This window comes from Schistocerca gregaria, chromosome 1, assembly GCF_023897955.1.
Source record: "Schistocerca gregaria isolate iqSchGreg1 chromosome 1, iqSchGreg1.2, whole genome shotgun sequence".
Classification (NCBI taxonomy): Eukaryota; Metazoa; Arthropoda; class Insecta; order Orthoptera; family Acrididae; genus Schistocerca; species Schistocerca gregaria.
The window spans coordinates 242,212,785-242,233,307 of NC_064920.1; the positions used below are offsets into that span (position 1 = coordinate 242,212,785).

The 20,523-nt window shown below is 37.9% G+C and overlaps 1 protein-coding gene across 1 annotated transcript in view; it reads right to left on the reverse strand.

The window, feature by feature from the left end:
* LOC126338987 (atrial natriuretic peptide-converting enzyme) overlaps positions 1 to 20,523 on the reverse strand; it is a 236,390-nt gene that overhangs the window by 29,391 nt on the left and 186,476 nt on the right. The window contains exons 4-6 of the mRNA XM_050001594.1: positions 19,344 to 19,510; positions 12,568 to 12,775; positions 4,549 to 4,790 (exon numbers count right to left, since the gene is read on the reverse strand). Of these exons, the coding sequence (XP_049857551.1) occupies positions 4,549 to 4,790; positions 12,568 to 12,775; positions 19,344 to 19,510 (617 nt within the window). The remainder of the gene's footprint in view (positions 1 to 4,548; positions 4,791 to 12,567; positions 12,776 to 19,343; positions 19,511 to 20,523) is intronic.

Consider the following 20,523-nt stretch of genomic DNA (forward strand, 5'->3'; position numbering starts at 1 on the left):
AAGAAGCTGGTCAAGTAGAAGGCTCCAACCACACAAAGTGGAATTCCCCCACAGGTGGTAGTGCACAATTTGAAATCCCCAAGTAGAAGGAAAGGCAGCAAAGCTGTTGAATTAAAATGATCAACTTTAGTGAAGTAAGTAGCCTGCCTGGAGATGTATAAACATTGCAAATGGTGATCACACTTGCTTCCAACATGGTGTAAAGGACGATCCATTCATTCACCACATCTATGTGAACCAAAGTACTGACCGCTCCAGATGCCCTCTTGGGGTAGGCACAGTTCTGACAGAATGCACAATGAGCACAGACTGCTTGGTAATGGTTGTCAGTGAAGTGAGTTTCTTGTAGAGAAATGCAAATTGCAGAAGAGGGGGAATAAGATGTTTTAGTTCTGGCCGGTGATGATAATATCCATTACAGTTCCACCAAATGACTTTGTTATGGATGCCCACATTAGGTGAGAAGGTGTCAGGAGGAGTGGTCACACCCCAGGATCACTGCCCATCACCAATGGCAGTGGGACCACACCAGTGAGCATTGGTTAAGAATACAATGCCATGGGGAGATCTTGGCACCTCTTGGGTCACCAGAGTAGCCTTGTCCTGATTCTCCTCCTCTTCTGCAGCCTTTGGTGGTTAGGATTTTTGTGAGGGCCTGTCCACGACAAGCACAGTGACCGATGAAGAGCAAGCACACCTGGGACCCACAGCTCTTGTTTCCTTCAGCCACTGGTTGGTGTTGGGCCTCTCAGTGTACAACAAGTGTGTTTTCCTGTATTTTATTCTGTTTCTTGTCGACTGGGCAAAAAGGTGAATGTGGAGGATGGTACTCTGTGCAACTGATACAAAGGCAAATGTCTCCAAGGACTACCTTTGTTGACTGATCATCTACAGTTAACACATTTTAGGTTTTCAATGCAGTGGGATGTATCTTTAATGCACTCCACAAAACAGAATGGCTTTATTACAATAAAAGTATCCTCATCAATTTGAGTACCTACTAACAATAAGTAATGGATAAATTATTTCATCCCTAGACATCTGACTTGTTCTCCTTTGCATGGGGTAGATATGGTAGGGAAAGCGGTATGGTTGTAACTTTCCACAAGTTTTGATTCCTGCCTGAAGGGATGGCCATCAGTACGGCCATTGTACTGGTGTAATTTAATACATTTCCCATGTGAAAAGTCTGCCTTGATGCCATCTACCCTGATCAAGGGCTCTCTCCATGGGTGCCACCCAGCACAGCATGAACAATGTAGCATGATGGCCATTGCTGGGAGTCCTGATGCCCCAGCAAAACAGGCATCCAATCCTTGGCATGCATGAGGAGCTAGCAGCACAAGCATCAACAATGGGATGCCTGTTTTTTCAGGGGGTTGGCCAAAAGGGTAAATAATGACACCACTGAATGACATTGGTTTTAAAGCACAAATAAAAGGTGTATTGCATGCAGATGATCTTTAGGCACTATTAAAAGTGTTCTTCTCCAGTCAGTCCACACTACAGAAAAAACTTCCAGAAAGAATAGTCAAAGAAAGGAAGGCTGAACATAAGGAGTAGCCAGGTTGATATCAAAGTGCCACCATGAGAAAAAAAGCAAGAAAAGGAAGGATAGTCAGAGATGAAATATTGCAACACAGGACATTGTGTGGCATTGGAAATATATGATCTGACTTTGAAATGTATGGATTCAGGTGCAGTGAGTTCTGCTACTTGGGTACATATCTTTTCAAGTTCATGGTACACTTCGTTCATTAACATCTGACTTCTGCTTCATCTCTTCAGTATCAGTGTCTATAATATCACTGTAATTTATAACTCAAATGCTGTAATTGAACAAAGTGTCAAATTCTGTATTTAGAATGTATATCCCAAGACATTTGGTACCCCAAAGCTCATTATTTGTTTAGCTCATCTACAACTAAGAACGTGCCATTCCACATTTTCTTTAATGATATCAGTGTATCTGCAATATATTCAACAATCTTGCTACCCTGCAGACTTAACAAAGGTCAGAGCATATGGAAAAGGTTCTCGGATATGTTATGGACTCAGAGGTTTCTTAACTACTCAGAACATTATCCTTGACAGTGAGTGTTCATCAGGGACAAAGGTATCATCAATAGGAAAGTGTGACACGGGCACGTAAGTGTTCTTTAAACATAAATAATCTTATGACTACAATGAACAGCAATCTGCAACTATTTGCTTATGACAAGATTTTTGAATAGAAGAATACAAGATGGCTCAGGCACAATTTATATTTGGTTTAATGAATGGGAACTTGTCCTAAACATAAGAAAATGTAAATTAATGAAGATGAGTTGGAAAAAAATTCTGTAATGTTTGAATACAGTATTAATGGTGTTTTCCTTGACACATTCATATTGTTTAAATATCCAGCTGTGATGTAGCAAAGTGATATGAAATGGAATGAACATGCATGGATGGTAGTAGGGAAAGCGGATGGTCAACTTCAGTTTATTGGGAGAATTTTGGAAAAGTGTAGCTCATCTATGAAGGAGACTATGTATAGAACACTAGTGCAAACCATTCTCGAGTACTGCTTGAATGTTTGGGATCCTCACCAGATTGTACTAAAGGATGACATTGAAGTAATTCAGAAGCATGCTGCTTGGTTTGCAACCACTAGCTTTGATCAACAAACAACTATTGCAGAGATGCTCTATGAACTAACACATGAATCCCTGCAGCAAAGAAGACATTCTTTTCATGCAACTGGCAGCAAAATGGTTTTTGTGTAAGGATCCCAAAGACAAAAAGAAATTAAGGCTCATGTTGAAGATACAGACAGTTATTTTTTCCTCCTTCCATTTGTGAATGGATCAGGAAAGGAAATGAATAGTAATGGTACAAGGTAACCTTCACCATGCACCACAGAGTGGCTTGTGGAGTGTGTATACAGATGTAGATGTAATAGTGTATCAAGGGTGCTATTGTCTTTTTTAATGAGACAGCAAAAGTTACTATAAAACTGTTGAGGCTTTCAAGTTCACTTCTTGTTGGAATTTGTTTTTGGATCTTTGGCTGATGTTTGTTTAATGATTTCTCTGACAGTGCCAGCCAACCGAGTAAACAAAAGTCAATGTCTCACACTCCATTGCTGGTTGCAGATTGTTTTTGTCTATTAATTCATACCAAGCACTGTGAAAATGTCAGGTTTCAGAGAACAGTGTTAGCTTTCTATCTATTGGAAAACTTGAAATATGTTTAAAATGAACATTAGTGTTAACCTTATTTTACACATTCAAGTGTTTTGCCCCAAAACATGCAAATTACACAAATAGTCCCACCTCAGAGAATGCAAAGCACACAGAAATGAGTTTTCCATCAATTTATTCATGTGCTTGTGCCACCTCAGTTTCTTACCCACCTGGATGCATAGAAATTCCTACACATAGTTTGATTTAATGTCTCCATTGATGTGTGTTTCTTGTACCAGTAAGGTACTGTAGCCAATTTTCATTCATATGGGATTTCATAGTGTATCACAGCCAAAAATCTATTATGATAGTAAAATCTGGATAAGAAAAACCAAGGGTAAAATTAAAATTCTAGTGGATGTATGAGACTATACTGTGTATAAAAGATCCAACCTAAGAAGAACTTAAGGTGTTCCCACGAGCAATAAAAATGGCAATGTAAGCTATAGTGGCATGAACAGGCCTCATGAAGGAAGACAGCCATTTGCAAAAGATAACTTTAAACATTAATAAAACATATGACAATGATTATTGGCCATAATAGGTGAGATTGTGTAACATGTTATGGAGATAATGCTTGTGATAATATGCTTCCTAATAACACAGCACTAAAACTCACACATGTACCTCTTCTAATGCATATGTCTGTCTTCATTGTAAGATTTTTCTTATTAAATTTTCCTATTTCACGAGCAATTTTAGAACATGTACTTTATTGTCATCTTAATGCATTGTGAAATCAGTATAATAATTAATATAATTGATTAAAATGAAGTAGATGAAAATAATAATGTAAAGGGGAATACAAAAATATTTATAGAATTATGTGATATGAATTAAATGGATATTACACAAAGATAAAGTGAGATGTACCAAACTTTGACAGTCAGATGATACACTAATGAAAATCCAACTAATGCTCCTTCCCATTTTCTCCCTATTGATAGTTAAGTGCCTAAGCTCTTTGCTGCATGTTGTTCTAAAATGAGTGAAACATTTATGGTAGCAACTTTTCATCAAAGTATAAAGTGTGAGCTAAAATATGCAGACCAGATGCTAATCAGAGCATCAGCTTTACAGATCACTGTAGCCTGTTTTTCTTTCTTTTGTGAACACTAGATCCTGCTCTTTTATCAAGCATGTTGTTTCTTAACATATATGCAGTCTTTTATTAATTCTGGGAAGAACAGTAATTCATTAAGAAATAAATGAGCTGCAGAGTGCCATTGGCTGAGTCACCAAATACAAGGAGACACACACAAAAATATGGAAACAAAGGATTGCTTTTAAATGTAGGTAATTAATACTTCCTTTAGTATACCTGGTTTAAGATTGCAGGACCCAAGGCCAGTGAATTCAGGGAACATTTTACAGTCTAATGCATCTTGCAAAAAACTGGATAGCCTCCCACCACAGCCAGCCCAGAAATCCTGGCAGAAATTCCGGCATGGCAAAATCATCTTGTCCTCTTCATATGCAAGATTTCTAACTACACACGCTGGCTGCAAAACTTGGCACACGAAGTCATAAGCTAAGCGATGACATTCGGCATCTATAAGTTCTCTGAAACAAATGAATTTACAAGAGAAAATGTTATATGCTTATGTTTATTCCGTGGCTTTAAAGAATACAATAAGTGAAGTAAGAGTTTCTATGCTGAGTGGTGTTGGACAGTAGAGCTTCATAAGCTTTGATCTCCTCAGATGCCACCTAAAAAAGACAGAAAGACTGCACCATCTGAAATTAACCAAGCTTCTGCTAAAAATGAAGAAAAAGTGCCTGCAGCATCAGCATTTCTACTGAGCTTTACAGACGAATTTACAAATTTCTGCATTGAAGAAAAATCACCTATAATACCAGATATCATAATAGGAAATAACATAAGAAGCACTAAACAAGAAATGCCAGAACAAACTGATGTGGAGATGGATGAAAAATTACCCCAAAGTTGTAAAGACATAAATCCTGTTATGAAACTTATTTGTGAGAGTACAGCCAAACAGGATACAGTAAAACAAATCCTGCTTGAAAATTTTGGGATGCACTTAAATTTACTAAAAGCTATAGGCCGCTGCTTGCAAATACATACTGATTTATCTATTTTAATGATTGTGAATTGCAAGCTAACTGCTGACATGATCAAACTCATTGCACAGATTTTGGAAGAAACCAAAACTATTAAGGAGCTTGTTTTGGATTTAAATCCTATACCTCAACAAGCTTATCATGTGTTGTTACAGGCTGACAATAGCTTACAGATTTTATCATTAAGACAGTGTAGTATCAATGACAGTGGTATACAGCTTCTTGCAAATGAACTTGGCTATCGAGATCCCCCAAGAATAGACACACTTGAAGTTTTGAATCTCACTGCAAATCACATTACATCAAAAGGAATCCAATTTCTTGCAAATGCTTTGCGAACTAACAGAACTTTGATATCTTTATCTCTTGCAGGAAATAAAATTGATGACAATGGAGCAATATACATAGCAGACATTCTGAAAGAATTTCCACTGACACATGAAGAGGTTGTTCTTAGGCGACAAAGGAATTTTCGATATTTAATGGAGAAAAAAGTCATAGAAGAATCCAAATCAAAGCTTTTACAAGGACGTGAGTCATCTCAAGAAAACTCAAAGGCTTTACTAGAACGCAAAAAGAGGGAAAAGCAACAAAGTAGCTTTTTCATACAAAAAAGACTTCAATCCCAAGTATCAAAGAGCAGTTCTGCTGCAATTAGCAGCTCTCATTTGAAGCTAAAAGAAGTAACAGCTTCTTCAGAAGAAGCCTCCTCCTCTCAGTACTCTCAGTCTGAAAGTCCAATGAATTTTGAAGATTGTCATCCATTCATTCAAGAGGTGAAACCCAGATATCTTGCACTCTGGTGTACAGGAAATTTACATCTTAATCACCTGAACCTGGCATATAATCTGATTACTTCTGTCGGTGTATCTGCCTTTTTGAAAGCTATCAGATATCAAGAAAACACAACAAATCCAGAACAGAAGGGGTTGTTGCACATGTCTCTGCATGGGAACCCTATTCCAGACAACTGCTTTGAGTATCCCGATCTAATAAGAATGATAAACTTGCGCTTTTCTCACTTTCATTCTGACACCAGTCAGGACAATTCTGTATCTTATGCCTCAATTAAACAGAACTTGTAAGTTAAAATGTCTTCTCATCAACATGTTGTTATTCACTTTCTTAAACAGGTGTGAAATGATTATTGTAGATGTTTCACAATACTGGATTAATAAATATGCATAACGTCAAACAAGTAAGAGGAATTATTTTTTCAAAAAGGAAATAAAGGAATGTGAGCAATTCATGAATATTGATTTCTGCCTGCATTTCTTATTAATGGGCAAAGTGCACCCAGACTGTACATTAATATACAAGTTTTACTCATTGTTATAGTCTGTTCCAGTTTATGTTCTTTCTGCACGTATTCTGTATGAACTCAAATTTCTATAAATTATTCTAAGGGAAATGTATTGCTGATTCTTTAAATTTAAAAAGTAATGGTCAGTGTGTTGGGCACACCGACTTAACAGTGTTAAGGGAAAATTATATTGATATGAGTGGTGTATTTTTGTAAAAGAGTGTGTTTAGGTGATGCAGCAGTATCACCTAAACATACTCTTTTATGAAAGTATCTATTAAGATATGTATGGTATCTTAAAAACTATAGGGTTGTAAATAAAACAGAAAGAAACTTCCACATGGGAAAAATATATTAAAAATAAAGATTCCAAGACTTACCAAGCGGGAAAGCGCCGGCAGACAGGCACATGAACAAAACACACAAACACACACACAGAATTACAAGCTTTCGCAACTGGCAGTTGCTTCGTCAGGAAGGAAGGAAGGGGAAAAATGAAAGGGTGTGGGTTTTAAGGGAGAGGGTAAACAGACAATGAGGATTCCCCATTTTGCAACTTACAAATGTGTCAACAATAACATTGGCAAATCCAGGATTGTCAACAATAACATAATCTATTTCAAAGTAGCAACTGCACTTTAAGCATGTTTGTCTGTTTATGAACAATAACATTTTCTGTTTACAAGTAAGTGTGTGTGTGTGTGTGTGTGTGTGTGTGTGTGTGTGTGTGAGAGAGAGAGAGAGAGAGAGAGAGAGAGAGAGAGAAACTCTTACGATAATAAAAAGAGCAGAGTAACATTAATGCCAATTAAAATCAAATATGAATAGAGAACACTGTCTATCTACCAAGTTGCAGCATATAAATGCATAAAAATTATGGAAGCAGTAGAGGTACATATAGCTGAGAACATGAATCATACAGCATACAGTATGCCAGGTGAACAAGACTGAGAATATTACCTGGTTTTTGGACGAATCCTTGTTTAGAGCTAACAGTTTATAAATATATACACATTTTATGCTGGCACTTCTGTTTGACTAGGTAAATATTGTTGGACAGTGCTATATATTCTATTTTCTGCTATTTCTGAGCTCAGCAGTGTTTTTAGTCTCAGCTATGTGCCTATCCAGACAAATTGCAGTGAAGTCTGTCCCTCACCTTCTCAGTTTTGACCAATGAAAACTGAATTCATACATGCACTGAGCTGCAACAAAAAGTTTGAGTGTGTCCTAAATTCTTATCCAGAGTCATAAAAGGTGGTGAATCTTGTGTCTATGACTATAACCCTGAAATGAAGCAGGAATCATCACAATGGAAAATGGCCGAAAATGCCTCGACAAGTTCGCAGCAGCATGGAAGTCAAAGCTGATAATTTTTTTTTTTTTTTAACTTTTGAGGAATAGCACGTAATGAGTTTGTTCCACCTGGTCAGGCTGACAACAAGCAGTTCCACTTTGATATTTTGAGGTGACTGAGGGAAAATGTTTAGTGCAAATGCCCAGAGTTGTGGAAAAAGGAAGACTGGTTGGTGCACCATGACAACGCACCTTGCTCACTTTGAAGGAATTCCTGGCCAAAAAGTACTTGGTGACAGTCCTTCACTCATGCTACTCACCAGACCTAGACCTGCTCCCAAAGATGAAAATCACATCAAAAGAGAGATGTTCTGACTCGTCTGAAGACATCCGAGTGGAATCGCAACTGGTCCTGGACACCCATCACTCTGTGGACTTACAGGAGTGCTTCCAAAAATGGAAACACTGCTAGGATAGTTGCATACGTGCACAAGGTGATTGGTTTGAAGGTGCTGGAGGTAATTGGGAAGTAAGTATAGTTTTCTGATTTTTATAATGAAACTTTCGGATATTTTGGGTAACACTTCGTACTTAGCAAGGTGCCATGTGTTAGGGTTTTTTTCGCATTCCAATAGAGTATGGAGTTCAGAGAGAATGATTGCTTAACACATTGGCTGCTATTTAGTTAGTGATGGATGGTTCACTGCCAGGCCATGTACATGGTATTAGGCATGAGGCTACATGGCGTCAGGCATGTGGCTCAAATAACTCTGTGCATGCTGTAATTAGGTTCATACTGTCCTTCCAATCTCTGTGTGATGGGTATGATACCAATGAGCTCTAGACTCTTCACTTAATGCTGGTTCTTCAAAGATTTTGTAAGTAGGATTTTGCAGGGTAGTTTACATCTGTCTGCCAGTTTAATATTTTCAGCATCTCTATGACACTCCAGCAAGGGCCAAAGAAACCTATGATTGTTGAAGCTGATCTTTACTGTGTGAATTCAATATTATCTGTTAGTCTTATTTGGTGTGGGGCATGCGTACTTGAGCAATCTGTAAGATGAGACACGCGTGATTTATAAGCAGCCTTCTTTTGTAGACTGACTCCATTTTCCCAGTATCCCGTCAGTAAACCAAAGTTTGCTACATGTCTAACCTACCACTGAGCCTATATGATCATTCCATTTTGTATTCCTATACCCAAGTATTATGAGGCTGCTCTATCAAATGAGCACATATAATCACCCATGATACAACATGTTTGCAATAGGGAACAAAACTGTATTCTCCATGGCATTAGTTTTAGAATGAAACATATGTTTTGTAATTTCTTTTGGAGGACCCTTCTGGATAGGCATGTATTTAGCAAACCACTTCTGGGATTCAGTGAGGTGCACCAACCCTGGTTTGAATCTGCCCAGTGGGTTAACAATGAAGGACAGTGTGCCAGCCAGTCTGAATTTGGTTTTTAGGCAGCTTCCCACATCTTACTAGGTGAATACTGGTCTCATACCTCCATCCTGTCTCAGTTACATGATTCACAAACATTTATAAAACATTTGCATACTTTCCCATGGGATAACGCTAGATGTACAGTAGCAGTACACAAATTCCATCCTGGTAGGTGGGTGAAAGGGGTGGTGATGGGAAGGGCATCTGCCCGCCTTCTGTCACTAACATTGCCAAATCCAATAATTAATATTTGACTCTGTGAAGACTGGGAGCCCATTCAAGCTATTTTTTTTTTTTTACTGAAAATACTTTCCAAAATATTCAAACCTAATTGAGATACTTCAGCTTCAGACCACAAAATAGGAAAAATACATGAATAAAATGGAAGCATATTAACATTAAATGAAAGTCAAATGTTATTGATTTTTTCAAGTATCCAAGTATAATGATTTACACTTTATGAGACAGCAGTGGATTTTGGAAATGAAAGTACCAGAACACTAATTTACTTTTTAGTTTCAGTCATTAAAGACTCTAGACACATTCTGAAACAAATAATAATTGAGGGCAAAAAAGTATTCATTTCTCAGGAATATGTAATACAGACAAATTTTATTTCCACCCTAGTCACCTAGTACAAATCTTTTTAGACAAATGGATATACATACTACAACCATGAAGTACATTTATATTCTTATAAACACAGTTTGCAGCTAATAATCTTTTTCATATACATAAATATACATCAAATTAATGTACACTGTATATAACTCTGCTTTAGCCAAGGGAAGGAAGGTGTTCAGTATGTAATCATAAAAATGTTTGACTATCAAATGATACAGCACAGCAATCAGCCGTCCTTTTCTTGCAGGATTTATTCATCAAATTCTAGATTTCTGCTAGTATCTAACCATTATCGATGCACCATTTCATAGTATCAGTGCATGTTCTAATATATCAGTAATCTGTTGTTCAGGTGTCTGTCACAGTTCTTTCAACACTACTGTATAATGATTATACAGTAGTCTTGAAATAACTGTGGCAGACACCCAACCAACAGGGGAGTATAATAATGGCGTGTTGTACTAGAACAGACATTGATACTATGAAATGGTGCATTGATAATGGCTAGGCACTAGCCAAAAACTGGATTTCCTGAATAAAACCTGCAAGAAAAGGATGACTGATCGCTGAGCTCTATTATTTGAAAGTCATATCACAGCTATTGAGTGCATCCATGTTTCTAATGGCAGGTAGCCTAATGAATACAATATGTGACCAAAAGTACCCGGTCACCTGGCTGAAAATGGCTTACAAGTTCGTGGTGCCCTCCATCAGTAATGCTGGAATTCAGTAATTCAGTATGGTGTTGGCCCACCCTTAGCCTTGATGACACCTTCCACTCTCACAGGCATATGTTCAATCAGGTGCTGGAAGGTTTCTTGGGGAATGGCAGCCCATTCTTCACTGAATGCTGCACTGAGGAGAGGTATTGATGTCAGTTGGTGAGGCCTGGCATGAAGTCAGCGTTCCAAAACACCCCAAAGGTGTTCTATAGGATTCAGGTCAGGACTCTGTGCAGGCCAGTCCGTTACAGGGATGTTATTGTCATGTAACCACTCTGCCACAGGCCGTGCATTATGAACAGTTGTTCAATCCTGTTGAGAAATGCAATTGTCATGTCCAAATTGCTCTTCAACAGTGAGCAGGAAGAAGATGCTTAAAACATCAATATAGGCCTGTGCTGTGATAGTGCCATGCAAAACAACAAGGCATGAAAGACTCCTCCATGAAAAACACCACCACCTCTGAATTTTACTGTTGGCACTACACATACTGGCAGATGACGTTCACCAGGCATTTGCCATACCCACACCCTGGCATCGGATTGCCACATTGTGCACTATGATTCATAACTCCACACAACATTTTTCCACTGTTCAATCATCCAATGTTTACGGTCCTTACATCAAGCGAAGTGTCATTCGGCATTTACCAGCATGATGTGTGGCTTGTGAACAGCCCCTCGACCATGAAATTCAAGTTTTCTCACCTCCTTCCTAACTGTCATAGTACTTGATGTGTATCCTGATGCAGTTTGGAACTCCTGTGTGATGGTGTGGATATATGTCTGCCTATTACACATTGTGACCTCTTCAACTGTCAGTGGTCTCTGTCAGTCGACAGATGAGGTTGACCTGTACGTTTTTGTGCTTGTCCCTTCATGTTTCCACTTCACTATCACATCAGAAACAGTGTACCTAGGGATTTTTTGGAGTGTGGAAACCTCGTGTACAGACATGTGACTCAAGTGGCACCCAATCACCTGACCATGTTTGAAGTCCGTAGTTCCACGGTGTGCCCCATTCTGCTCTCTCATGATGTCTAATGACTACTGAGGTCACTGATAAGGGATTACCTGGCAGTTGGTGGCAGCATTATGCACCTAATATGAAAAACATATGTTTTGGGGGTGTTCAGATACTTTTGATCACATGGTGTATTTATTTATACAGTTCCTCAAGTGTCTGGAGGGCTCAAAAATGATTGCACACTATTTGTTCTTGGAAATTTCTACTAGATATGCTGAAGTCGTCTGATTTATGAAGCAGTCCTAACAAAGAGAGAAATTTTTGGTTGTTTTTTGTGTATCTATCGGCTGTACTGAGCTGAGGTAAGTACTGGCTAGTCCCTTTATCTCTTTGTTAGTATTTGTTTCACATCTTTATATAAGATTTTCCAGTAATCATTATGAAGCAGTCCAGCCAGCCCATCATTTTCTGGACTATTTTTCCTATCATTGTGCATGATCCATTTATGTTTTCTATTTCCTGTTTTTATTTTGATGCATGAACGACTTTGAAAGCTCAGGATTTAACATCTTTTTTTTTTTTTTTATATGGCAACCAAGATAAGTTTTTGCTTCTCTTCAGTGTAAGGGGGTATTATTTAGATAAGTGATATGAGTTCATTTCAGTTAGTCTAGTCACTATAAATTATATATATGGTAAGCATAATGAATTCCAATGTCTGACAATCTAAGTGAATGTTGCGCCTATTAATTCCCACAGGAATGATTTAGTCTGCAATATTCCTGTTTCCCTCCCCTGCCGCGTTTCTTATATGCTTTGCAAATGCAGCTTCCTCTTTGTGCCATTAACAAAAATAAATTAAGAAGTATAACAACTTGACAATATTTTACCTGAAAACGATGATGTTGTCACGCACCTCTTGTATCGACTTATGCCCAAAGATGTTTGGATAAGATGTTCTGTTGTACGGCATCTTTGAGCAGTACTCAAGTTCAAGTGCTGCACATCTTCTTGGAGGTGCAGGGGTTGTGGATGGTGGTAATACTGGCAGACTCGCAGTTGTGGGTGTTGTGGTAGATGTCAGTGCTGCAGTACTTTCTGTAAAAAAAAAAAAAAAAAAAAATTACAGTTGCAATGTCTCAATATATATAATATAAATAATTATAGTGCACATTAAACCAAACCAATCCCTCTTAGCACCCAGGCCCTGCCTTATTAACTTATTACATCTGCCACATCCTACCAGTACTCCCTCACAACACATCACAACAATCAGAACTTAAAACCACAAAAAAAATTGAACATTGTTGTCAATCTGTTGAGCAAAACTCTCAATTTCACAAATGTTTCAGTCCTTTCCAAATATGTCAACTTCAGCCCCGAACACAAATTCTGTCATGGTGATCTGGCCAAAGATCTGATCTCCCCCACTAGTGCCCACCCACCCACTAGTTATCTGCTCATATGAATTCCTTAGTATTAATCTGGCCTCACCTTGTTTACCCAGGCCTCCTTCCAAGAACAAAACCCTCTTGGCGGAGGTGAGATAATCCATACATAACTTTCAGATTGACCCAAATTTGATCACATTCCCTGAAGGCAAAGGCTCCACCACTGTTGTTGTGTACCACATTGATTACCTGACAGAAAGTATCCACCAATTGTCTACATCTTCTTCTTATAAGCACTACCTCAGTGATCCAGAAGTCGAGCATTATTTCCAGTAGTTACTACTGGGCTCATCCCAGAACATCTTCCTAGAACCCATCTCTTTTCTCATTCTAACTATTCCCTGCACATTCACCTTGTGCTTGCTTAACAAAGTCCATAAATGTATCCTGGTTACTGTGCTCCCAAGGAAAGGGTTTGCACAATCAACCTCAAGTTCTTGCTGTTTTGTTGTATAACAAACAAAAAGTGAAACTATCTATTCAGTGTGGCAAGAAGTATTCGGAAAATCATTTTAATTGACTTGTTGACCAACACCTCCCACCCATCACCCACACCCAAGTTCCTCATATCAAGGCCACAAACCAGTTTCTTCATAATCTCTCAACCATCTGCACCCTATTACCAATTGGATCCCTCTTTGTGAAATTTGATGCCACTTCCTTATACATCAAAAACCCTGATACCCATGGACTTGGTATCATTGAACACTCTCCCACTATCTTACTGACTCCCACCACCACATTCCTACACCTTACCAACTGTAGCCTTACCCATAATTACTTCTTCCATGGGGGAGAAAAAATGTCACAGATGTATATGGCAACCTATTTAGGGGCCACCAGAGAAAAATTTTCCTGCACCACCAATATGCTAAATTCCTTAACTGGTTCTGGTTGACTAATGATATTATAATAATCTGAACCTGGATGATATCTTCATGATCTGGCCAACACACACTATCTGCATGGCTCCACAGCCTCAATACTTTCTCTCCTATTAGCTTCCTCTAATCCTACTCAGCCCAGCAACCTTCCTGGACATGGACCTCTCTGATGGCTCCATATAAACCTCTGTCCATGTCAAGCCTACTAAACACCAACAGTACCTTAATTTGACAGCTGCCATTGCTTCCACACTAAAAAGTATCTTCTATACAGAGTGGTCACCTGTGAATGTTGAATCTACAGTATGAGCAATGTTTTGCCTTGTATTCTAAAGTTCTTACTAAATAAAATAGAAAGAAACTTCCACATGGGAAAAATATATTAAAAACAAAGATTCTGCCGGCGCTTTCCCGCTTGGTAAGTCTTGGAATCTTTGTTTTTAATATAAAGTTCTTACTAAGGCGTTCACAGACAGACACAGCTCTCCAAACTAGTCTGCAAAGAGACCTCTTGCCATATTCACACATGCCCTTTAATGGAAGAACTTAACCTGGGGTCCAAGCTACCTATCATCAGTCCAGGACATGTGGAACATCCTACCAACAATTCTTCCCACCTCTTCCAAAATGGTAATCTGCTGTCCACCCAATCTATGAAATGTCATGGTCCATTCTTGTGACATATCTGTGTGTAAGACCAAGGTGTGAAACTTGCCCTATACACACATGCTCAGCACATACAATGCAGGTTCTGTTACAGGAATGTCCGATCCTACCAGAGGCAGTGCCACTTGTGAAAACAGTCATGTCATATATCATATCAACTCTGCTGTGATTTATGTTCTTTTTTGGCCTCCCCCTCCACCAACAAGAAACTTAGGAATTCTTTAAAAAAAGTATGGAATTATGGCAGCTAACTTTGAGTTCAGAGTATAAAGATTGGTTGCAGCATGTCCAAAATTTGGAATGGAGACACCAAACATAATAGTGTTATTAACCACACAGACATAAATACAAAGTATAACTCAGTAGGAAAAAAAGTGCATCAACAAAGAATGTCAGTAGTTCAATGGCTTTCTTCTTGTCATGTTATCTGCAAACACATTTATTGCATCCTCAAAGTCTAGCTTCACAGTCAGATCATTTTCTATTGCTAGTACACCAAGGTGATTCAAATGCTCCTAAGTTTGAGAAGCACAAAGTAGTTCTTAACCATTCCAAAAACTGAGTATGATTATTCAGCAGAGCAGTTTGTGGTATGCTCAAATAAATCTGAAGCACAATTCTGATGTTTGGAGGGATATCAAGCAGATATTTCTCTCTTAGGATTTTATTTAAGACAGGCAAAGGAGGACTTCTCATATTTAGCACTCAAAAGGAAGCTTTGGACATAAGACATGTTCTGTTCCAGAAGACTCCTCTGACTGAGTAAACATGCTGCAATTGTTTTGAAGTGTCAGACTTTATCAGGGTCTATTCCCATCAAACTGGGTAAGAATGAGAACTTTTTATAACACTCTTTGTAGACACCAAGGTGCTTATTAAGCTCTCTGGATAGCCTGTACAATAGAGTAAAATACTGTAATAGGTCTCCAGTATGTCACCACCAGATTTGGAAATGACAATTTCAATTTCTGATTGAGAATCTCTCATCAAGGAACTTTTTTTGTTTCGTCACAGGTTTTTCTTCACTTTCATTGATTTGTACAAGTTGTATAGTCTCCAGTTTCACTCTCGCCCAACCTTTTGTACAATTCAAAAGACACTATCAATCTCACCTATGAAAGTTAGAAGTGAAGTATAAAGTTTCACTACTGCAGTTATTTCAACCTCTTCTGACTGTAGTGTTGTACTCACTACACTGAAATGTTCCAAAATACTCATGCCATTGTAGCCATGAATGCAATATCTTTAGAGCTAAGATTTTGCAATATCCCTGTTGGTTCTAATTTAATCATAGCTTTCTTGCTTTTCTCTTCAGTAATGCACCTGAAAACTTTACTGACTTTGTCTCAATTAGCATTTATGCTTTTTCAGGCTGCTTCTTGAGATGACCATCTTATAATGCAGAGAGACTTTAAAGTTTCCACCTTCAAAAATTGACTGTAGAATTTTCCAGAGTTCCATTGATGCCCAAAAAATTGTACATTTTTGTAGCAGGTCAGCAAATGTTATAGCTATGTTACAGCATGTGGAATGAGTGGAACAGTGGATGAAAAATGCCAGTGGATTGAAGGACTTGATTTGGGCTTGCAGGCCAGAGTAGATTCCCACCATATTTGCAGGAGTACCATAACTTTGGTCATGGCAGTTGATAATATCTAATTCATGGGATTTGAGAAGCTTAAATACTGTATTGGTCAATTCTTTTCCAGTATGCCCAGCATTTCTCATAAACTCTACAAACCATTCTTGTGGTACACCATCTTTATTCACACATTATGAAATGAAACTTGACTGATCAGTGTGAAACATTAGTGGTAGCATCCAGAATAACAGAGAAATATTTTGCATCAACTAACTCCTTTATGATCTCTTTTGTGACAATCTTCCCCACATTATTTATAATTTCTTCATAAGTGCTAATTGCTAAATAATAGGTGTTCCCTTTACCCGGGTTTCCTTATTTAGGTATCTGACCTGCTAAGAATGTATCATATTCAGCTGTCAGATCTAAACACATAATAAAATTACCATCTCTTAAGGATCCAAACTGTTCTTCATCTGCATGAAATGGCAAACCCTTGAAGAAGGTTTTTCCACTATAGTCACTACCATTTGTAGTACAGTCATCCAATACTTAACGTCTCTTGTGACTGAGAATAAATTTTTTATCAACTCTACATAAAGTATTTCCACTTTCTTTGAAACTTACAACACAATCGCGATGTGCACTGGAATTTTTTCATATTCAGTTACTCTTTGATTAGGGTGTTTCCAATCAATATAGCAACTTGTACTGCATTGGGATGAATCCCCAAAACATTTACACGGTGACAGAAAAGTGACACCTGACGGAAAGGAAATCAAATAGTTGTGTTGCATAATGTCTCATTCAACAATTTCCTGTCAAACAAACCCTTGGAAACCGGCCTTCATTGCACACTCTGACTTTACAAAATCAAGGTTTCTATTCTGTTCAATTCCATTATGTACTATTTAATCTAATGTTTTTCCCTGATTTCCCAAAAGAAGGGATCATCAACTGTAAAATATGATGAAACTTCCTGAGGCCTAGCTATAGTTCAAGTCCTTCATATGTTGGTTATCAGTTTCAGATTCACTTATGTGAATCTTGCCATGATAATACCACTCCACTGTAAATCATTTATCGGTTTCAAGTTCTCAGGAGATGAAGAATTTGCAGCTACAGAATTTATGTTAATGAGAAATGAGCTAACTTTGACATTCGATCTAAAACTTCTGTTTACCTCTTCCTCTTTTGTTCAACTAGTTTTCTGTAGCCTGTGACACTGAAACATTTTCTACCACTCATATTGACGTTTACTTTATCTCAGAACTTCACCATATTAATTGGGAAATACATAGAAACAACAATAAAAGCTCCAGTCTGATACCACACTACATCAGAGTTTCTGTTTCTAAATCTGATGGATCTGTGCCTAACCACACAACATCACAAGGCAGTTGCCAACAGCATGATGCACACATCTGCATGTGTCTACCTACGATTTCCCTTTCACTAATAAGAATTCTGGCAACCATTGCTGCTCCCCTTTTTCTAATGTACGTGAAGTTTTTGCTCAAAGTTTTTCTACCCCGAAGAATTTGTTGCCCTGGGTAGGGGCCCATGTGGCCGATGCATAGATACAGGACTGCTTACAATCATTAAAATGGTATGAAATGAAAGGTGCAGAACTGCCTAAAACAGACCTGAATAAATTTAGCAGGCAGATTAGGTACTTATGAAAGGAATTACCACTCTTATTGCACTTCGATGATGATGATGATGAAGATGAAGGTGATGACAATGTGCTTATCAAATTCAAAATGGTAACAATCTCAGACAGGGAGAATCTGCACATGGAAAAGATATGTTTCTTCCTACCTGGAAATTTTTGCCAAATTATAAAACGTTCAATGTACTTCCAATTTCATATTAAGCTTTCACTTTGATTCCCTTTTTGTTGTTTGATTGTATCTTCTTCCCAAATAAAACAATAGACACTTCCATTACAATTAAAAGTGGAGATGCTAGTGTCTCATCTGCAACTAGACATGTGCCCATATTTTCTTTTTATAAGTAAATTTGACAGTTAGTTGGTGAGTACTGGTTAATGACACAGCTGTAAAAGCTGTTAAGTTAACAAAACTTTTATGGGCTGCTAACTACAAATGAAAAACAAAAGAATTGGGTTTGGCAGTGTGTCGAATATCACTGAAAGTTATACCCTGACTGAAAATATGAAACACTGAAAAAAACTGTCTTTAGTAGATTCAAAACAAAAATTATAGCTAAACAAATATAAGTAAATAAAAATTATGGTTAAATAAAATTTATTTTATATCTTATTAATTTTATGTTTTATTATGTGTTCCAAGATCATACTTAGTACCCAACTTTATTTTCATGTTGGCATGGGTTAGCGTTATCCAAATGTGATGAAATTTCATTTCTAAATATTTCCGAACAAACAGAAAAAATATCAACAATGTAGGAAAAGACGGATTGCTACTTACAGTAAAGATGACACATTAAGTTGCAGACAGGCACAATTAAAAGACACTTATATACAGCTTTCATCTGCAGCCTCCATCAGTCAAATAGAGACACACACAAATCATACACACAAGCAAGCACACCTTATGCACACATGACCGCCAGCTCCAGCATCTCGGGCCGAAATGCAGTTATCCTGTGGGATGCAAACAGCAATCTGGAGGCGACAAGGAAGGGAAGGGATAGTAGCGTATTGGTGGGGAGAGAGGGTTGAGGCCAGGTTAGTTATGGGAGAGGACAAAGTGTTGTAAGGTTAACTCCCATCTGCACAGTTCAGAACATCTGGGGTGGAGGGAAGAATCCTTCAAATCAAGTGTGTTATGATCAGCTGCATATAGTGCCACAGACTAGTCTACTTTGTTCTTGGCCACAGTTTGGCAATGGCCGTTCATCCAGGTGGACTGCTGGTGGTTATCATACCAATATAAAACCTGTGGAATGATTGCACCTAGTAACGCATACTTCAAATAACAAATATTATAAACTGCTAATAATGTATGAAGTTTGTCTTGTTTCTTTAAAATGTAACACATACCTTCCTTGTCAAAACATACAAAAATATAGAGAGAAAGAAACAAATAATATATTACCTTTAACTTCCAGGCTGCTTGGGTCAATTGTGTAGTTGGAGAAGTATAGTGATTCAGGATTGACAACACCTTGCTTAAGGGCTTCCACCACCAATGGTACATCGATATTCATCCAGTATGGATCAAAATGAAGGTTAAAATGAACCACCAAATCCTTTGACTCCATCCTATATAGAAATGAAAGAGTTTCATATAATAATATATTTATACTCTCCAAATGGATATTCTGTAAAACCTTAACAATCAAATGAAACATCTAATGTGCTGACACTGAAACCATGGCCAAAGTTAATCACAAGTAGTAAGTGGAGGAAAACACACACAAGGAAGAAACTTTCAATGTAATGATCAAATGATTGATGATGTCAATATGGGCAATCATTTTAAAATGTACTTAGCTTTATAAGTTATTTAATGAGTCAGGCTTTCATGGCTGACAAATGAATTGGTATCTACATTATAATTTTTTGGTGTTATATGTATAATATCAGATTGCCAGCTTATTCATGTGTAAGGTTCAGCAATGATAGGCCTATATGTGATTTGTGCTCTCTAGTGAAAAATCTTGCTAAAGATGATCATGTCATAATACCTGGGGGTTCAGAAAACAGTCTTGCCTACATTTTTAACTGTTCAATTGAAGGTGACTTTCATCACATTGCTAAGAATTTTCCTGACAGTAGTATAAGCTGGATATAATTTTGGCACTAGTATGTACTGTAGTCACCATGCAGTCAGCAGTGGCTGACAACCAAGTACAACAGTTGAGGTACAAACTTGTTTCCTGCTGCCATCTAATACCATGACAAAACATGAATATCTTTCTTGTAAAACCATGATCAACTTTGAAATATATCTGCAATTGATTGTCCAACATGCTGGGCATTTCTTTGGAATGACTCTCTAGCCTTTAACTTGATCACAACACAAAATCACTAAAATTCAATTAAACAATGGAAACTCCAAGTTGGAATAACAACTCTCTATAGACTACTACTCACTGTAAAGATGACCCATTGATTGCAGACAGGCACAACGAAAAGACATTACACTTGTGTCTATTGGCCAAAGCCTTCCTCAGCAAAGAAAACAAACACATTCACACAAGTAACCACACTGCATGCAAACTCGACTGCCACCAGTAGCAGCCCTGACTGATCGGAGCTGCTAAAGGTGGTGA